This window comes from Xenia sp. Carnegie-2017, unplaced genomic scaffold (genome assembly GCF_021976095.1).
Source record: "Xenia sp. Carnegie-2017 unplaced genomic scaffold, XeniaSp_v1 HiC_scaffold_24, whole genome shotgun sequence".
NCBI classification, from domain to species: Eukaryota; Metazoa; Cnidaria; class Anthozoa; order Malacalcyonacea; family Xeniidae; genus Xenia; species Xenia sp. Carnegie-2017.
Genome location: NW_025813487.1, coordinates 18,092,798 through 18,113,339, shown reverse-complemented (window position 1 = coordinate 18,113,339; position 20,542 = coordinate 18,092,798). Strand labels below are relative to the sequence as shown.

Genomic DNA, 20,542 nt, shown 5'->3' with positions numbered 1-20,542 from the left:
TCTCACCCGTGAAAACCGTTGCATGATTTGTGCATGCGCATTACAATCTAGGAAAGTAAAATTTCTTTGAACACGAGGCTTCGTAAACTTCAAATACAAAATGTCAAACAAAAATCATCTTTCCGAAGTTATTATACAATTTTTTGATGTACAAAGTTATCTGCTTGTTTAATAAATGGGTAAGTTAAATGAAATGTTAATAAAATAACGTTTGCAAAGTATGAAATAGGTATTTGCCGAATGTGAGCAGTGTCCGTAACGCTTTAATCTTATTTCAGTTGTTTATTCAAGTTAAAACGACGAAAATTGTTCTGTAGCTGCCGCTCTTTACTGACTAAATTACTAATCTCTGCATTATGTCTTATGGCGTCTGAATAAAGGATGTAATTATCCCGGCTTTTACAAGACAGGAAAAACTGTCGCAACAAATCTTTAATGTGCGGCTAGTAATGACTATATTTGAGTAAAGGATACATGTCGTATAAAGACTCTTTGAGAGTAGATGATTTATTGGCTAGACATATTTTTTTAAAATTGTGATATAATTATTGGTCAATTGTTCACACTGTCTGGATATTTGACATGGAGTGTCAACCGTTGAAATCACGTGAATATTTCATGATCATAATGTTGGCAAAGACAAATTTAAATGTTGTCAGCATATTCTTAGGAACAATAGCTTTCAGCAACCTTCTTTGTATGATTTCTGCAATGACAGCTTAATTTTAAATTAATATATGACAGACTTCTGAAAACAAATCTCTTATTACAAATGACGGATTGCCTACCTGTCACAAGGTCTGTTGGTCTTTGCCTCACCTGAGAATAATTAAAATAAACGTTTTGTGTTAATGATCTTGTTTTTAGTAGAAGATCATAAAGTTTATTTTTATCAGAGTTCACCAGGGATCCATTACAATCCATGAAAAATATCTGTGAAATTAGTTATAGTTTGCCAAAAGATCATTTATTGTTCAAATAAAACCCCCCAGTATCTGTCTGTATACTTTAATTTGCAAGTATTAACAAAGTAAATATTTGTGTCTGAGTTTCGATTCAATATTTGAACTGATGGCAAATAATTTACACATTATTCAATGCTGTCTGGTAAATAACGTTTTCTTAATCTTCCTAAAGCGAAAGTTGAACATTACTTTAAACGTTTGATTATTTTTGGCCTAATGTTGTGCGTTTTTTTATTCACAGATTATCCTTTGGTAATTATGTTGAGTTTGTAGCTATTTTTATGAATGTGTTACGTTTTTTTAACCTGTTATTCAAATCTGTTCCAATACAAAAAAAAAATAAGCATTACACTGCAGAATAAATACGTTCAATTTCTCGCCAAGATTTGTTAGTAGCTAATTTGTCCTTCGTAAGGAATTCTTTACGCTCGTTGTATGAAAAAGACCGGAAGTTGAAATAGAAAGAGCATTTTGAATGGTGTTTTTCAAAGAGCTTTCACAACCTGTGGGGTATGAAAACTTTATCGTAATAATATCAGCAAAAGTAGCACTCATCACAGATTCAGGGCGTTATTGTCAGACCTTTATTGAAACACCTTACCAAACGATAAAATGCGAACTATTTCTGACATTATTCTAGCTATTTTCTTTTATATTATTAGCCACAAGAATAAAACCTGAAGTATGATGAAGCACTTAAGCTCCACGTGATGAAAGCATGTGGGATAAACCATTGTCTAGTATGTATATATCTTTATACTGATCAATAATACACGCAAAGAATTTTTATCTTTGTCTATAATCATCTTCCTAAATTGCCGTGTGTCCTAGTGTATGTGATAGCAAGCTTCATTGACTTTCGTTTTGTCATGACGGAATTGCTAAAGTCATGCATTTTTGAAATTGTTGAAATTTCCATCGCTTTAGTTGTTGCTTCTAAACAAAATATAGCCTTGTTTTGTTCAACCATTTTTTGTGTAGTTATTTAAGGGGGAAGAGCAAGGTTAAGGTGCTCGGAATTGTTTTTAGAGAAAACACTTTTTATGTCTCTCTTTGATCATTACTGCTGTGTTATTTTCCTGTCTGATGACTTTCCATCGAAAGATAAAAATATCTTCTTTTTGTAAGAAATTGCGTAAGTCAAATGAAATAAGTCGTAAAATTTATTCAACTTCGACGTTTTATACTTTAAGATCTTCCTGTTCATCATTGCATTATTTTTTCATTTTGTTATTACGAATTGCAGGGATGAAATCTTTGACGTAATACTGAGGCTTTCGGAGTAAACACGTAGCTATTGATCGAACATATTTGTTTTATAACGACATTCTAACATTTATAATTGTATTTCATCTACAAATATCCACTAGTTTGAGGAGAAGGTTGATCATTACCAATAAAACGAGAATATGATGGGCAATTTATACAGCATCAAGGTTTTCTATTCTTAATTTATAGTTATATAGCATGTAGTATAACAACGATATTCCCTAAACATACAAGGAGTAAAGCGGTTAATAAACAGTTGTTATTTTAATGACACACAAACGATTTTAAAGTATGAAGGAAGCTTTGATATTTACTTAAATAATATAGTTAATTATTATGATGCCTGCTTTATGTTCGAAAAACGCGCGTTATATTTTTTTTCCGAAGCATTTACGTATTTTAAAACAAAAAGTGAAATTTGACATGCATGCGTGCAGGCTGTGTAAATAATTTAGTAATTTGTCGCTGAAGGAATTGCATTACTGGTGTTCTTGTGTGCAGGTTATTTTCACACTTATGTTTTGTCTTCGAAACGTGCGATATTCTTTTTTAAGAGAGTAACTCATAATTTATTTATACAGTCTTTTTCTCTCGCGTAGAAATACGTTTTAAAAAACTTTAACTTCTTCAGTTGTTTTGTGAGACAAATACTTCACGACAGTGCTGACGGGCATTAGATAATTATTTAATTACCCCGGAGTTCCTTGGCATACCTTTATTTTATCTATCTATATGTCGCAATGACGCAGTTTACCATATGTAAAAAGCTTGCCAGTTGATCATGCGTTCTATTTACGTCATACCGTGTGCTTTGTGAGTTAAGGAATACGATATAAAGTAGATTTGCTGTGCATGTACAACGACCGTAAGTTTTGACGAAGCTCCAAAAGCTCGACCCTGTACATAATTCACCTGCATTCAGTTTCTTGTTGATTTAATGGATTGATTATCGACTTAGGGGATCGCAGTAGGATACAAAAGCGTGGTACTTGTAGACACTACAATCTCCCACAATTTGTCGATTGTGCCAATTTTTATTATAAATCGTAGCTGGAATTTAACATACATAATTTGAATGCAAATATATCACTACGTGTGGTTAATGTTATTTTGTCTTCAGATTTTTATCACATGGTAACTTATATTATTACACGCTGTTGGATGCAGTTATATTGATAAGAATTTAGTCACTTCTTGGGAGATATCTACCTCAATAGGTGGACATTTATTATCTGCCACGACGAAATTTTTTGAACTACACAAATAAAGAAATCTATTCATAGTTACTCATAGAGTATTGTGGCCTAAAATGTTTTTCTTCCATCAATGAAACTGTTCACGAAAACTCTATGAACGTTTGACCATGAAAGTTCGTTTTGTTGAAAATTCTAGCGTTTTGAAGTATTGTTTGCGACGCAAACGGTAAATGTTTCGAGACATCTTGAGAAACGAGTTGTTTTAATGGATTTTTCATATTGCCATTTCATATTGTTTATCATTTCAACCGTTTAACCAATGAGGTTTTAATAAATATTATATTTTGATGCTATTTACCGTGAAACACACGCCACGATAAATGCGCCAGAGTTATCACACATTCAATGGATGCGATGAATTTTACAAGATAACTTAGAATAATTTGCTTCCAACCGATTGAAAAATGAAATTTGTGTTTCTTGACAGCTTGTCATTTGTAGGGGGTACGTTTGTGGAACTGCCATAATGAGAAATTAAACTTTTATATGCATGTCTGTAACTCATGGCACTCGTGTGTGTGTTTATGAAACTAAAACATAGATGATAAGATGTTTGAAGCCTCTTAGCTATGTACAATCATTGAGGCATGTAAAATGCATTTCACTTTCTATCGTAGTTGTGTTCGTCTTCCTTTTCGTGCTGTTCATAAATACTGAAGATGCTTGTGAAAAGAAGTATAAGTATTTGATTCATCAGTTCTGTCCATTTCGACTTCGCTTCAATTAATCAGACTTGTGTTCTTTCTCTTTCATATAAAATCTAAGCTATAACTGTCATCTCAATGTATGTAGAGCAATAGAGGCCAACACGTAGCAGTTATAATTTTTATGTGACGTGGCCTTCGAAGGAAATTTTTACTTTTCATTCGAACAAATTCTAATTTGCAATTAGAACCTTTATATAGCTTCCTAATTGAAGTCGCTCTTTCGTACTCCAATGATTCTATAATGAAAGGATTATTGCCTAAAACAAGTTTAAGGATTTGCTTTGCTTCAGTTGAGCCATCTTAAACGACAACGCTACTTTATATTAATTGCGATCAACCTGAACCTGTTGTCTTGTTCATTTTAACCGTATATCGCAGCAATTATTGCATAAGTTTTAGCATATTTAGACGAATCCTTAATCTTGCTTTGAAAATAAACCTGATCATATTTATGAAAACATTTATTCACCTGAATTAAATAACATATTCTCCCCACACTAAATGATGTGTCATTACTGAGAAATATGACGTAAGTTGCATCAAAGAAGTTTTAACGAAATAGAAGAATGTTATATGAAAGACGATGCATTCTGTCTACGAATTAATGTTCGTGTTCCTCATAATGTCGAAGTAAATTTTATCATGAAAAGAAATTGTGTTGCCTTGCGTTTGAAAACTATTACTATAAATAGTCAGTCTGCAAGTATTTCCACCTGCCGCGTGCTTTATTGCATTGAAATCGTGTCTAGACAATGACCTACCTTGGTTCATATATAACAATCAATCGCATTTATAAAAACACGGAAATTTCTTTTACATGTGATCCGTATATTGTATTTGAATGAGCATTCTTATTCGATTCATCGTTAAATTAGTCAGAGTAAAGATACCTTAGAGACATAACTATAAGTCATTGTGTTGAATTCTCGGTTTCTACACTAGCTTCGCGCGTATCTCTTTATTTGAATTTCGTGAATTTATAGCAGTACTTTTATTCAAAAAATTGGATCGTAGATTCATTATTTCAATAGCAATTTTCAGGTATTGTTTTTATGTCTTGACTGCCACAGGTTGCCCTATTTTGTATTGCTTTTTTTTTCTCTTGATTCATGCAGTGCGATAGACGTTTACATACCTCTTGTTGACATACGTTCACTGCATTGCCCAACTTGGATAGAAACATTCGGCCTTAATTAAGTTTTGATGATTTCGTTGTTGATTTTCTGTACGTGGGGCAGCGCGCGCGTATTTCGCTATGAAATGTCGCTGATAGACGAACGAGCGCTGAAAAATGTGGAAAAAATGTCGACAGTTGTATCGACTTGTTGACGAAGGCAAAAGTTGAACGGCTCTGCGGGAGTGATTTTTATTTAGCACAAAATGTAAAAGGATCGTCATTGTTTCTATGTTGAACTTTAAATCACCAAGAGTTTTTTGCAAAAATATAGTTGCTGACATTTTCATATTGTTCGTCTATCTTCCTCTTTGACAACGATGTTTACTTTAAGTGAAAAGCATCGGACATGTTTCATGTTTTTTTATATGTTTATAAAGTGTTGTATGGACTATTCGTATATTCGTAAATTGGCTTATTTCAAACAACTGTAAGATTTCGTGCTTGCTTGAAGATACGATCCTGTTGCCACAATGGAATTGCGCCCTATATTCTCTGCACACAGACGTAATTATTGACTTAGTTTCAGACGTATTGTTATTAAAATTGCTTCCATGGGTGGGGTAGAAGATCTATGTAAGACACAAATATACTTTCGTCATATCAAAATCACATTGCTATAAAAACATTGTCATCGTTCATATCTTAGTCACATTGTCATATTCCCGCTGGTGTCTTGCTGGCTTTCCTCCCGATGATCAATCATTGTTCCAGGGATTGTTTCATATTTTGTCCGTAGCATGTTGCGAAATCTTTCGTGGCAAGCCTCGGAAAAACTAATTTCGTCTTAAACCTTATGGCTGGCATTTCGTAACACGCTTTTGTAGCCGTACAATTAAAAGCTTAAAATTATTGAAATGTTTAAAATAGTGCTTATGTTAAAACAAAAGATCCATAGGTTTTACATTATGTCATGATCAATGATGTCATTAAATGCATCGTTGTGTCTGATACCATAATCTCGTTGATGATATTTCAACGAGAAATGGGATAGTTTTTTATAAAATTTGGCTTATTCCTGACTGCATGGTGGGGATCCCTTCGACATGCGTATTTTAGCTGAGTCACTAAAAAGGCATTTATTGCCCTTGTTGTTCTTTCAATATAGTTAGTTGTTGATCTGTCGTGCGCGAATTTTTTCCATCACCGAGTTGAGGTGTCTCGATAGATTTCCCGCAATGGTATTAAGCCTGTAGCGTTCATTGAGATTTCCTCTGTTTTTTTTTTTCGTTCAAGGGACTATTTATGGTGGTGTTGGAAAATTATTTCAATCCCCTTAATTTATGCACATGTGGTCGCGGGGAGACTTCAATGTGTAGTTGATATAGCACTTTTATATGGAGATGTCTGTTTTTGCTTCCTGACCGCTTACGATCTACTCTGTTTTATCTTTGCGATTGGTATCATGTAAATAATTGCATTTTGCCATTGTTTAACATCGTACATTCACGTTAGTATTTGTTCTGATAGTCTAACTTATTAAAGTCAGATATGTATACACATTCGCTGACCAGCGTGTGTAAACATAGACATTAGTTATCTTAATGGAAAACGTACAAAAGAGAAAGCACCAGATGTCGCAATTGTTGTGGCGGTGTCTAGTTTTATTATTTTTTTTAACATTATACAAAGCACTTATGTACGAAAGCAAATGTATCACTCTATTGTTTTTTGTTCATATTTTAAACCTGTTAGTGGCGTTTTTATTTTTGTTCTTTCATTTACCATGACCAAGACGCGCGCACCTTGCAAAGAATTTATAATAAAAGCTGTTATTTTCTTTCGAACACATTGAACTTCCGATGGTAAAAAAAAAGTTTATCCAATTTTATCGCATGTATTTACTGCAGTCACTGTTAATTACCAAGACTTGTTGTCGTCACCGAAGACTCGAAATATTTTCTGCGGGAAGTGGAATTTTGTTTAAAAGTGTAGCCAACTAAGCCTATTATTCTATTTCAATTGTGAAAATATCATCACACCTGTATGTACTATCTAAAGCCTTTAGCTTTTTCTTCCGGGGACCTAGGCAACAGCTAATAAAAATAGCCGCGTGACGACGATTTATATGGCATATAAAAACGTTGCTAAAGCGCTCTCAATAACCTTGACTGGAAGCGCTTGTGTAAACATTGTCTGCTCTTTCTTCGCTTGTTTTGACTTGAAATTTCAATTAATTTTTTTCCACCTTGTCTTAATTTATTGACTGGCCATCATAATTGCACTGTTATATTTGTGTACGAACCGACAACTCCAACCATCCTAATCTTGTTATTCTCTTATTTTCCCCTTATGAAAAAATCTTGGTGATGTAATCGAATGAAAAAAAACACCCTTTTCCGATGCAACATTGTCGTGTACTTGTTATATTAAAAACGTCAGTCCAAATACCCGTAATGCATTGTCAAGAAATATTAATAATATTTTGTCTAGAACATGACAATTCATTGTTCTATATGATCATCAGCATAAAAATACTTCTACTACTTGCCAACAATGCAAAACTGAAATGTTGAAAAATAATCAAATTTTAAATTAAATTCGTTAGTACTGTCATCTTGGACATATTTCCTCCCATCGAATCTAATGAAACGTGATTAGCATTCCATAGACTAAATAGCGCTCGATTTGCTTTCGTTTCAATTTGCCCCAAACAATATATACAACTACATACGCAGTTATTGAAAACTTTCCTTCTTATATCTAAGATTAATTTCATAACAGCTAGTGCATTCTTTGTGTACATCCTACAATGTCTTATTTCCGACGTTGAAAACGCTTTTACTACCCCCGAGACATGTTTTAAATGCGACACTTGAATCGAAACAAAGCATTTCTATGATCCATGGGCGCATGACGTAAAACCGAACGCTTTACGGAAAGAAAGATTTCACGCGTTTAAAATTGACTCAAGTCTTATGACTGCTGTTGAAAGACTATAAATATTCTCATGTATGGGACGTTCATATGTATTGCGTGAATGTTCTAGCAGCACTGCCATTAACACGTAGATTAAGCAGTTGCCCTTAACGTAAGCACTATAAATGTATGTCAATATCAGATAATGTCTGTAAATTACCCCGCGGCAAACGCTCTTATGTTACTGTGGAATCTTGAGTTTTTATCTTATACCCCCCGATTAACTTGTTTCTCGGATTTGCATGGATTTTCAAGTTAATTTTGTCTAACTCGTAGAGATTATATGCACTATGATCTCTTATGCATTTGATCCTAAAATAGAACAACTTATTGACCGTGAAAGTCTTTGAGGTCTTTTTATCGTGGCTTTATTTTTAACCATTTATTTTCTTGTCCTATTTAGTTCATGCAGTTCCAGTTCATCTACCACTTCTCCCTTCTTTGAGGTAAATACATTTGCATGTTCGTGTCTTTGGCAAATTTCGATTAAATTCAAATAAAACATGGTCCTAGAGCTTGCATAGCGTACCCCCACCGAGACAAGGGTTTGTTATTTGCTTAAATGCGGGATTGTGTTCGAAATAACCCAAAAAACATGTGTTAGCGTATTCTGCTGTCCGGATCTTACAAATTTGAGATATACATGGATAAAAAGGCGAGAATTATATTTAGTTCGCAATGCTTTATTTATGAATTTCAACATTCTCTGGTTTTTAAACCGTAAATTTTGTACAACATATATACTGGGGTAAAGAAAAGGCGAGGACTGCAGATATCGCCGACAGTCGCCACCAAAAGATACTATCTTATCTTAAACAGCGCGGACATTAAGCTTTGCAATTAAGTCCATTGCGAGTTTCGACCACAACTCGTGTCCTTACTCCCAAAGTGAAAAAGATGTCGAGGCATCTTGTGGTAATATAAGACGACATACTTGTGCTGCATACATTACATATCTGCGGTCACAAAACTCTATTTATACTTGATTGTAATGAAGACCGTCTGTTGACGAATTCTTCGGACGCAAATCCATGCTTTTTCAAATATTCCTTTCCATTATTCATTGTGATTCATAATTTGACGTGTTCATTGTGTCCCAACATTTTCGTATGGCGCGCTCCGCCAAAAATCCATCATCCATCATTTAACAATCAACGATATCGACTTCTATGATTTTGGAAGAGTGAAAAACAACTCGATCCAACATGGACAGTTCATTATCGTTTGTCGTTTATAACCACAACCGAATCCTTTGACAAAACTTACACGTAGACAATGTTCTTCGTATTTTTGATCATTCAATGTCTCATCATCTCGCGTTGGAAAGTTTTTGTTGTTGTGAACCTTAATGCAATAGCCTGCAGGCAATTTCTCAATCCTTGGCTTATCTGTGTTTCGTAGTGTCTGTAATAATTCACCGTTGAGAAAGACTGGCGATTCTGATTTATTATAAACCCAAATATCTCCATCCTCCAGGCTCACTTGTATACCATCACCAATATGTTTAAGTACAGCTTTTGTGTTTTCGTTAATTACATTGGATCGATCGACATCTCTTAGACATAACCCAAGTCTGTTGTTTTTCGATTTTCTTTCGTAAATGTTTATGGAATTCTCGAAACCGTGATACATGCGTCCGACTCTCTCGTGTTTTTCCCAATACGCGACAGTCAACCATGGTTTAGTTTTTTTCGTTTCACGACGTTTACTCACTGAAACTGTAAAGAAACGTAAAGATTTTAGCTTAGAGAATAAACGCAAACTTTGATATAACATGGTTTGCGCGTCCCACGGAATGTTGTTATATTTCGTTGCGCGTGTATGTTGTGGCATAAATCCGACCTACAATCTCATTTAAAGCTTTCAGACTGAGACTAACGACTTTCTTCACAAAGGAAATTACGTACTCCGTGTCAGACATGAAATTACCCAAAATAATCGGCCTTCTTTCTTTACGCAGACACGTCGTTTGTGTTTCGCTTCGGATTTCAACATAAACACTTTGGAGAATGTTTTCGTGAACTTCGTACAATGTCTTAACTAACTATTAAGGATTTGAACCCATTCACTGGAGTGAATGGTTTTTTTTTAAATTCCTAAGGACGTCCGTTGAACTTGACCGCAAGTTTGCACCCGTAACTCGTTCGTCAATGGAAAATTCATAAAAATAAAAACTATTTTGGCTGTGAAATGAGCTGTTACGTAGAAACAAGCACATTTCACTTTTCCGTTTTAATTCAAAGAACTTCAACCGGAGAAGATGACCGTAAAACATCGACGACTGTAAACTGAACATGTGCTATTATGCTTTGTTGTCACTTTACATTCATTGCTTAGGTTCTCCAATGTCAGACATTAAAAGCTATTCTCACTTTGTTTCAATATTTCACGCTCAGACATGCCAATATTCGCAGCAATATACCATCGTTCTCCCTTCGCCCAGATGTTTTTTCCTTAAGTCTCATGTCATTGAGGTAATGGCGTTCTTATGCCATCGTCCCTTAGGCCTGACCCAAATCATATATACATAACTAGGAATAGTCCACGGGAACAACAATAACATCATGGAGAGACCGAAGCTGTGCTAAAATGTCGAAGATTCTTTAGCATTTCATACTACTATTTGCGTATTTACTATAAATGACAAAAAGTTTGGTGCTCAGACAAATCCGGTCAACGGTTGCTGCCGGTGGAAAATCTACTTCGGAAATGCTTTTTTGTAATCACTGGAGATAGCTAGCAATAAGCAAAACCTCGTTTAAAAGCTCACCTTCACAATGTGTACGCTTTTCGTCGCAATCAGTCATGATCGTTCCACACGATAGACCTGTGGGAATGAACATTAGAAATGCTAAGTATATCGTACTTCACTCGTGGTTAAAATATCGGGGGTTCAATTTTTCAAACTAAGCCTTCTTACAAATGCAAATTTGTAAACATTTTATTATTTCCGTCGCGAGAGTGTCGTCGCCTTGGCCCTCATAAAGGGTAAATCGTTCACTGGTTAATCGCGTGTGTAATATCTTACCGGAGTCTTCGAATGTTCTTCTCTTCGTCCCGAAATCTTGGTATGGTATTTCTGTAGTAGGAAACATGTTACAAGGTTAACGCTTTTGTTTGGTTGCTTATGAACAAAGCGTACATGTGTATTATTGAGCTGTTGAACTCACCTCGCTCTCTGATCTTAGTGAAATGAAATGGATTCACACACAAACAGTCGGCCATACCGCCAGTTGCCTCCTCAATGCTACTGCTGTCTTCAGTTTGTTTCAACACTGTGTCGTCCTTTATGTCAGGCCAACGCCAGATCCGCGAGACGAAATATTGTTTCTTTAGTATGCTAGTTTTACAGCAATTTTTCTCGTCCAGAACGAGGCAAACGTTTGACGCTTTCTTGCGGATGACTCGTGCAAATAAGCGCAACGAGTTTAAAACTAAGCTCGCAAGGAAACTATGAACGGATTTCTTAAAAAATCCAAAAGCTTTCGCAGTTATTTGATCTCCTCTACAGACTTTACGCGATCTCCAGATTTTCTCAACCCAATATACTCGCTGTAATGTGAACATGAACACAAACAACGATAGAATGGTTATGAAAAGTATCGTTAAAGCGAAACCTTACAGAGTGTATACACACGCAGTACTTCGCCAGCTCGGTTGTCTAGACTCTAGTATGAAATTAAATAAAATACTCGCTTCCCTGTTATCATAGTTGCCTGATTGGAATATATTTAATATGCCTTTCCATGATTGGTTGTTCTTCGTCACATGACTGTCTAGACAGATCAGCGGGGTGCTTCATCTATTTGAATAGCATCGAGACGAAAACATTTCGTTATTGCGTTGGATTGATCAAAGGATTTTTATAAACGATAATGAGTATGTTTTGTATGTGGGCCTCCATTAAGAAAACACACAGAGACGGTCTATTATTGTTCAAACGGAATTCGCTTGAAGTGTTCCTATTTTGTTATTGGTCTTTTTTCCTCATAGAAGGATGTCACGTTTACAGCAGTGGCGTGTTTAGACGCATGTATAAAAGAGATTAATTTTTGTCTTAGATGATTACAATGTGCATTGAATGGAGATTGTAATGTCGCGCATGCAAGTCGCGACATTTAGATTAAATTAAGCCGCAAACAAATTCTATTTCGTTGACATCTTGGCAATTTTTCACTCTTGTGTATATTACTCGTAGCGTCAGCCTGTTTTGTCTACGTTGACCAACAATCGATTATATTTTAATTTGTAGAAAATTCATAAAGTTAAAAAATTGGCAGCTGTACCAATGACGATGACTAGAGCTACTCTTGAATGAAAACCTACTTATCTCTCTTTCTTTGGTAAAAATCGTCAGTTTTCTTTTCTTTCTGTGTTAGTTAAATATTCACTTTCATAATGCTGATTTTATTGAATTGATAAAGTGAAAGGAGTGAATGCATATTTTGTCGGGAAGCTTCCTTTTATGAACCTATTTGTGTCATTTTACAACTCGACCGAAGGTTTAACGCTTTATTATCAGCACAAAACGAAGAAACCGTTTATTCTTCGGGGTGGCCAGTATTTCATTCAACCCTTCTGCTTTACCTCTTATTTTGAGATGATTAAGTGACGCACATATTTCAGAGAATGCGCGTCAGTTGAAAGATGCCTGATCGACGTCTTTGTTGGCAGAGTAATTCTATATCGTTTTCTTGATAATGTCATTGCTCGCACATGTTCTGTTCAATTTTTTATTCAGTTTGGCAAATTAAATGTGAAAGCGTGAAGGCCGGATAGAAGCAATTGTGTTTCTATTTCGTCATTTCAGCTTGACAATTAGCACGGCTAAACCGACCATCATCCTCCTTATCCTAGGCATTGTTATTTTTTCCATCAATAACTACATACAACTAAGGGCTCCAATCAAAGGGTCAAGTGAGCTTAAATTCCCCTTTCATATTTGCTTCGTCAACATCTACCTTGTTTTTTTGACAAAAATTCCCAACACTTGAGATGAATAGATTGTGTGCTTTGTTACAAAACGAAGGGAAAAATAACATGCTTTTTTTGGAGTTTGTTGTAATGTTGGTCTTTCATCTTGTATTTTCGTTTAATCCTATTGTTTACGCACTCTTCATGTGACTAAATATATTGCTTGTATTTGAATGAAAGATGGCTTTGTGATTGTATTGAATATTAAGTTGTTCAACACATGTCTCCAATCTTTCTACAATACGTGCATAACGTCATTATGCTGTTGTTAACCAGCTACAGACTGCGGTAACTTTGAACTCCCCGTCGATTTTAGACATGCATCGCACGTTTGACTTAATGATTATGACCGTACTGTTGATCTATTTGATAGTCTGTTTCAAAACAGCCGACTAGTATGGATCGATTATTACTATGAAGGTCAGAAGCCTTTTACTTCAAGCATACTCGATGTCATTATGTTTATCTTCGTATCTAAGAAGATCTGTTCTTTCTTCTTTCGATGCCCATGTCATTGTGTGAATTCAGTTTATGTTTATGCCTCGAGGAATGCTAATAGATTTCTAATATTTCACTTATAACCATGACAAGTATGTTGTTGACTGCCAAAAGCCTTAATCACCATGCGAAATAATTACATCATTATTGCGAACTAATGGTTGTGTAACCTTGTAATCAATGTGCGCAACACAAGAGGTCGTCGTTATTACGTCTTGTTTATGTCAGAGGTAAAAGTCGAAGGTCTTGAGCGTGGTCTTGATTTAGTCGTATTTATTATTTCTTTCATGTGCTTCGTTGAGTTGTAGGAAAATAATTTTATTGGAATTGTCATTTCTGCATCAAGAAAAGAGGATTTTTAAATCATCGCAATGCACTCTCAAATATAAACGTCATATTTTTTAGTAAAATTCACATACATTTGTTAAAAAGTTCATCGAGATATTTCGCTCTCATCTCATAAAATAATCGGTCATATGGTTGTATAATTGATTTGTTATGGGGTGTAATAATGTTACAATGTTATTTTACATTATGAATTTTCGTAAGCGCATCACGATGCTGACAATATTTCACTTCTATATCAAAATAATTCACATTGCGAATTTCGTAAAATCAGCGTAGAAAACGTATTGGCTTTTACTATCTTTAAATTACATATACCGTTTGGAATCCTCAAGCAAGAGTATGTAACCCTGAATCTGAATCATGTGATCCGTAATCTGTAATCTGCTATCCAGGATCCAAGATCAATTTTTAACTTTTTTCTAATATAGGCTAGTGGACGTTTTTGTTTAATCTAATGCTGTTTAGTTCAACATTTTTCATAATGTAGAGTTACTCAGCAATTCTATGAAATTTCCCGTACCTTCCATGCTGTTGAGGTTTGAGGGCATTACATTTTGTTGAAGCCTTACAACTCTTCCATACTGTAGAGTTGAACATGTCTTTCATGCTGTAGAGCTGAACATGTCTTTCATGCTGTAGAGCTGAACATGTCTTCCATACTGTAGAGTTGAACATGTCTTTCATACTGTAGAGCTGAACATGTCTTCCATACTGTAGAGTTGAACATGTCTTCCATACTGTAGAGTTGAACATGTCTTCCATACTGTAGAGCTGAACATGTCTTTCATGCTGTAGAGCTGAACATGTCTTTCATACTGTAGAGCTGAACATGTCTTTCATACTGTAGAGCTGAACATGTCTTCCATAATGTAGAGTTGAACATGTCTTCCATACTGTAGAGCTGAACATGTCTTCCATACTGTAGAGTTGAACATGTCTTTCATACTGTAGAGCTGAACATGTCTTTCATACTGTAGAGCTGAACATGTCTTCCATAATGTAGAGTTGAACATGTCTTCCATACTGTAGAGCTGAACATGTCTTTCATACTGTAGAGCTGAACATGTCTTCCATACTGTAGAGCTGAACATGTCTTTCATACTGTAGAGCTGAACATGTCTTCCATACTGTAGAGCTGAACATGTCTTTCATGCTGTAAAGTTGAACATGTCTTCCATACTGTAGAGCTGAACATGTCTTTCATACTGTAGAGCTGAACATGTCTTCCATACTGTAGAGCTGAACATGTCTTCCATACTGTAGAGCTGAACATGTCTTCCATACTGTAGAGCTGAACATGTCTTTCATACTTTGGAGCTGAACATGTCTTTCATGATGTAGAGCTGGACATGTCTTTCATACTTTGGAGCTGAACATGTCTTTCATACTGTAGAGCTGAACATGTCTTTCATACTGTAGAGCTGAACATGTCTTCCATACTGTAGAGCTTAATATATGTGAAACTGAATGAGCCTCTGCAAGAAAAATCTTTGAACGTACCTCTCTTGTAAACTCAGCTCTCGCGTAGCATATAATTTATAACAAATTGAAGATTGGTCAGTTTGCAATGCAGTGGAAGTGTACAAAACAATCAATATTATGATGCACGAACACACATATGGATACAGAAGTGTGATTTTCTCGTTTGATAGGGGTTGGATTCAGAATACTAATGATGGAAACAGATACTAGTTACACACAGACACACAGTATAGAGAACATACAGTAGAGCCACTCCATTGAATTTTCTTGTGCCACGCATATCTCATTGCGCATGTGATAACCATGGTGGCAGCCAGTCAATTGCAATTTCTGACCAATAGGAATGATGAAATGGCAAACCGCAGCCAGTAATCTAATTAAATATACAGCAGCCAGTTGCATAGTGAAGTGGATCTACTGTATATTCCCTATACTGTCACTCTACACACATACAAGATATAAACATATATACTAAAGTGTCATTTTCTCGTTTGGTAGGGTTGGTTCAAGATACTAATGATTCAAACAGATACTAGTTACACACAGATACACACATACAAGATATACACACATATACTAAAGTGTCATTTCCTTGTTTGGTAGGGTTGCTTCAAGATACTAATGATTCAAACAGATACTAGTTACACACAGATACACACATACAAGATATACACACATATACTAAAGTGTCATTTCCTCGTTTGGTAGGGTTGCTTCAAGATACTAATGATTCAAACAGATACTAGTTACACACAGATACACACATACAAGATATACACACATATACTAAAGTGTCATTTCCTCGTTTGGTAGGGTTGCTTCAAGATACTAATGATTCAAACAGATACTAGTTACACACAGATACACACATACAAGATATAAACACATATACTAAAGTGTCATTTTCTCGTTTGGTAGGGTTGATTGAAGAACGATGTAGCACCTATATAAAGTGTGTTTGGTAGGTTGCTTCAAGATACTAATGATTCAAACAGATACTAGTCACACAGATACACACATACAAGATCTATACTAAAGTGTCATTGTTTGGAAACTGGTTAATTTATTCAACATACGTAAAAATGCAGACAAATGCAATATAGGGTTAAAAATGATGTTAAAACCGTTGAAACCATGACAATAGTAAACAAAAGCACACCACACCAAATATGCCTAAGTGCTCCATTATCTTTCGTACGTCACTTATACTCTGAGGATTATTTTGTGGAGTTTTTTAAGTGCAAAATTTGCGAAAAAAAGACTAGGAGGAGTTTTATTCTTTCACCCTGATGCATTTGTGGGAATTTAGTTACTTTCACAGTTCAGTTATGAAAAATAAGATTGATCTTTTGATGTCATAATTTTTCTATATTAAATATGTTTTCGTCTCCCTTCAACATCGCTTTCACAAATTATAGATGTTAAAGTGTGATTTATAAATGATAGCAAAGTGAACTTTTTGACTCTGAAGATGACAACCGCTAAGGTTGTCGAAACGTCAGTCAACAACAACAAAAACAGTCCTTCTCAGGACTATACCAACCTGGACGATCTACATTTACAAACCTGTAAAGTGAAACATTGTTTTTAAAACATTCATTTTGACTCATGAAATATTTTGGTCTGTAAGATATTTACTGTTTAGCAAATACGACGAGGCTAGACAGCTTCTTACAACTTATATCTAAATATTAATCTCAGTCTTGACAAATTCCCCTTCTTTATCGTCAAAACATAGATAAATTTGTCTTATAAACCTGTCTTTTACGCAAACAGTTCAAGGACAATGTATAAAATAACGTTTATGTTCTGCTGTGAAAAATTTCACCCGAGAATTTGACGATTGATCAGTGTCTATGATTCCTAGCACCTCGAGAATTTATTAAGTAATTTATTCAATTTATTCAATTTATTCGGTAATTGTGACGATCATGAATCTTCTATAAAGATTTTACAATCTAGACTGAAGTTATCAAGATCTAGATCGTTATTTTTTTTTTTTGTCATTCTTCATAAGAAAAAAGTTTCAACTATAAAGGTTATTTCTCCTTCTACTCTGCGAGAAAAAAAAAGACGTATTTCTTTCTAGAAATAATGCATATCCAGTCAAGTTAATCTAAATCTCACTTGCTTAAGTTAATATTATGCAATGCTTGAGTATTGTAAATTCTCAACAAAAAAACAGATTATTTTGTTGGGTGTTTTCCAGGTTTTTCAAGCTTAAATAAAATATTAGACCAGGTACTTCTGCGATGTAATGTTGTACGTGTTGTCTGTGTTACAGTTCACACTAAAAGTGTAACATGTTTTCGTCGAGCAATATGCCTCGAATCTCCATCTCGTAAACCACTCTTGACTTTATCGTTGACTTTTTCGAATCCTAGACATCACAAAAATCTCATTGTTTCAATGAGAACATTTCAGAAAACATATTTTTCCTTCCAAAATTAATTTAACATCATGGAGTACCCAACACGCCGGGGCAAAGATCTCTGATTACATCATTTGGTACGATATGGAATGAAGCGAATGTCTGATGTTTTTCATCAACTAGATTCGTACGAAGTTTAAATTCCTACTTGAGTGATTACATCAGGTGTCTTTGAGTCGTGAGCACATGACCTTGTGTATCTCACTAAGGTCACCGTATATCAGATTCAAGTTTGAAAATCTTTAAATTCCTCACGAAAGATGGGTAGATTTTTCAAATAACTGTTTTAGCTATTTGAATGCAGAAATCTTTATGACGAAGGGAAATAAAACCCAGCCACCCTTTGAATGGCATTTGTATTCAATTCATAGTTTCATTCTATCTATTGTTACTGAAGATTACATGAAGTAAAGGAGAGGGAACAATTGCTGCCATGTAGGCACGCCCATTAACAAACGAGGACTTTGATTAAGCAATCGGCGTCAAATTGGCTTTTCAATCAAGCGCTTCTTCTGCTCAAATCAGTTTACTTTAAGGCAAAATACCTAATTGGGTATTCTGCCCACGATCTCGAAAGTCGATCTTGATCATTGAAATATTATTTACATCAGGACTGGAAAACGTGTATGCTAGTTTGCAAATGCCACTTTTTATCGCATTTGAGTGTATCTATCATATATGGTAGGAAATGAGTGAATTAGTTAGTCATATAAGTATGCTAAATGGTGCTGTTACATAATGCAACTTGTCCAACAATTGAGTTGCAGCATAGGTTATAGTTCCGATTGAATATGCCTCTTGAATGCACCTTGAAATGATCAAGCCGCTATATTATTTTTGCAGCAACGCTTCAAGACAATTTACAATGCGCAATCCAGCATTAAACTTCTCTTTTGATACTAACTTTTTATCAAGCAGGCAATAAAACTCGTCATAATGATTCCGAGATGATTATTTTACCGAAATGAAGTTTATCATTGAACTCGATCGATAACATAAGTTGTTAGCGCTTATCACATTTGTCCGACATTCCTGATCATTTTACTGAAAAATTTTATCTGGATTTTAATCATGGGAATTTCGATCGTTTTTAAAACAGGCTAGTCGGTGAAATAAATGAATTAAAATACTTTACTCTTCTTATATTTTAGAACGGGAAAACAAAGAGGTAATATCCTTGAAGAAACTCTACAACTACTTAGGAGGAAGGACAACCAAGGAAAATACACGTAAGTTGTGTAACTATGTGTTGGGATAAAGTTGTTGTATGGCTTTGCTTCGAGATAAATATGACATCATCAACTGATTGATTCCGCCTGCAAAAAATTTATCGATTGATTCGAAACATACAAAACCTTAAATAACGTAAACGCGCTGTACAAAGTTCGCGCCAGAAAGCCGCCATTTGTTCCTCGCAATGCTCACACATTGTCATAAACTGGATCAACTCTAACATTACACTTATTTGAGAATAAACTTTTTTCTTTGTGTTGCTATTCTTGGTACCGCCTGGCATCGATATTGTTAGATCACATTCTAATGTCTTATCCTTAACTCAATTCATACATTTTGTGTTGCACTCCAGTATGTCAAGTGCACTGCTTTGTTGACAAGATATTTTATCAATTTTGTATGTTTCCACTCATTAAGATGGAATGCAAACATGCCAGGACACCATAGATCATGTCTGCCACCATAGCATAGGCGTGGCGTCCCGCGGTCTTACCAACACCCTTCCCGGTTTTCTTCACAAGTTTTTCTACCATTTTTGACTTACGGATGTTTTGTAACAACGTGTATGAGTCTTGGTGGTTAAATGGGGCAGGAAAACCACCAGCATGCATTGCGCTCATTAATTACCTGCGGAAACTACGTGTAAGCCGCTCGTTTGTTCGACCCGACAATAACACACCTTTAGTTTTGCTTAGATTTTAACGTACTTTTCAAATTTGAAAGGTGTCTCCTACAAGCTACATTCTCTGTGTGTGTGTTTTTTGGCCAAATACCAAAACAGGAGATATCTTTACCCTTGTTATCAAGTAAATTGAAATAATATGAACAAATAAGCATTTTTCCCGCGACTAAAACTTAAAATGCTCCGAATCTTATTCATCTCGTGCGTCAATCGACCTTATGACCATACAACCATATGACCAATGTTTTTATGTGATGAGAGCGAAATATCTCGATGAACGTTTTAACAAATATAAGTGAGCTTTACTGAAAAATATGACGTTTATATTTGACCGTGCATTGTGATGATTTAGAAATCATCTTTTCTTGATGTAGAAATGACAATTCCAATCTTTTATTGTGCTAAACGTAAATAAGAGCAAATTGAGACAAACTAAAATGAAGTAAAAGCCAATCTCCATATCCAGGCTCAACGAAGTGAGAAAATCTCCGCGCTTTCAGCAGTTAATTGTGACCGCACAGCCATTGTTCCTGCTGCAACCAATCGACCTTATGACCATACAACCATATGACTGTTATCTCGATGAACGTTTTAAGAGCTTTAT

At 35.2% G+C, this 20,542-nt stretch overlaps 1 protein-coding gene and 2 long non-coding RNA genes across 3 annotated transcripts; 1 reads left to right on the top strand and 2 right to left on the bottom strand.

Moving 5' to 3' along the window:
- Positions 1-482: 482 nt before the first annotated feature.
- LOC124450748 lies at positions 483-6,491 on the bottom strand. The gene is made up of 3 exons (XR_006950193.1): positions 5,333-6,491; positions 789-819; positions 483-706 (listed from the first exon to the last, which is right to left on the bottom strand). It is a non-coding gene; the product is annotated as an uncharacterized LOC124450748 (long non-coding RNA).
- LOC124450749 lies at positions 1,310-20,370 on the top strand. Its single transcript, XR_006950194.1, has 5 exons — positions 1,310-1,475; positions 1,628-1,705; positions 8,694-8,736; positions 19,175-19,252; positions 20,313-20,370. It is a non-coding gene; the product is annotated as an uncharacterized LOC124450749 (long non-coding RNA).
- Positions 8,958-11,980, bottom strand: LOC124450744 (mothers against decapentaplegic homolog 6-like). The gene is made up of 4 exons (XM_047001385.1): positions 11,461-11,980; positions 11,319-11,369; positions 11,061-11,117; positions 8,958-10,008 (listed from the first exon to the last, which is right to left on the bottom strand). The coding sequence occupies exons 1-4, from the start codon at positions 11,855-11,857 to the stop codon at positions 9,458-9,460; spliced, it is 1,056 nt and encodes a 351-aa protein (XP_046857341.1). The 5' UTR covers positions 11,858-11,980; the 3' UTR covers positions 8,958-9,457.
- Positions 20,371-20,542: the final 172 nt, after the last annotated feature.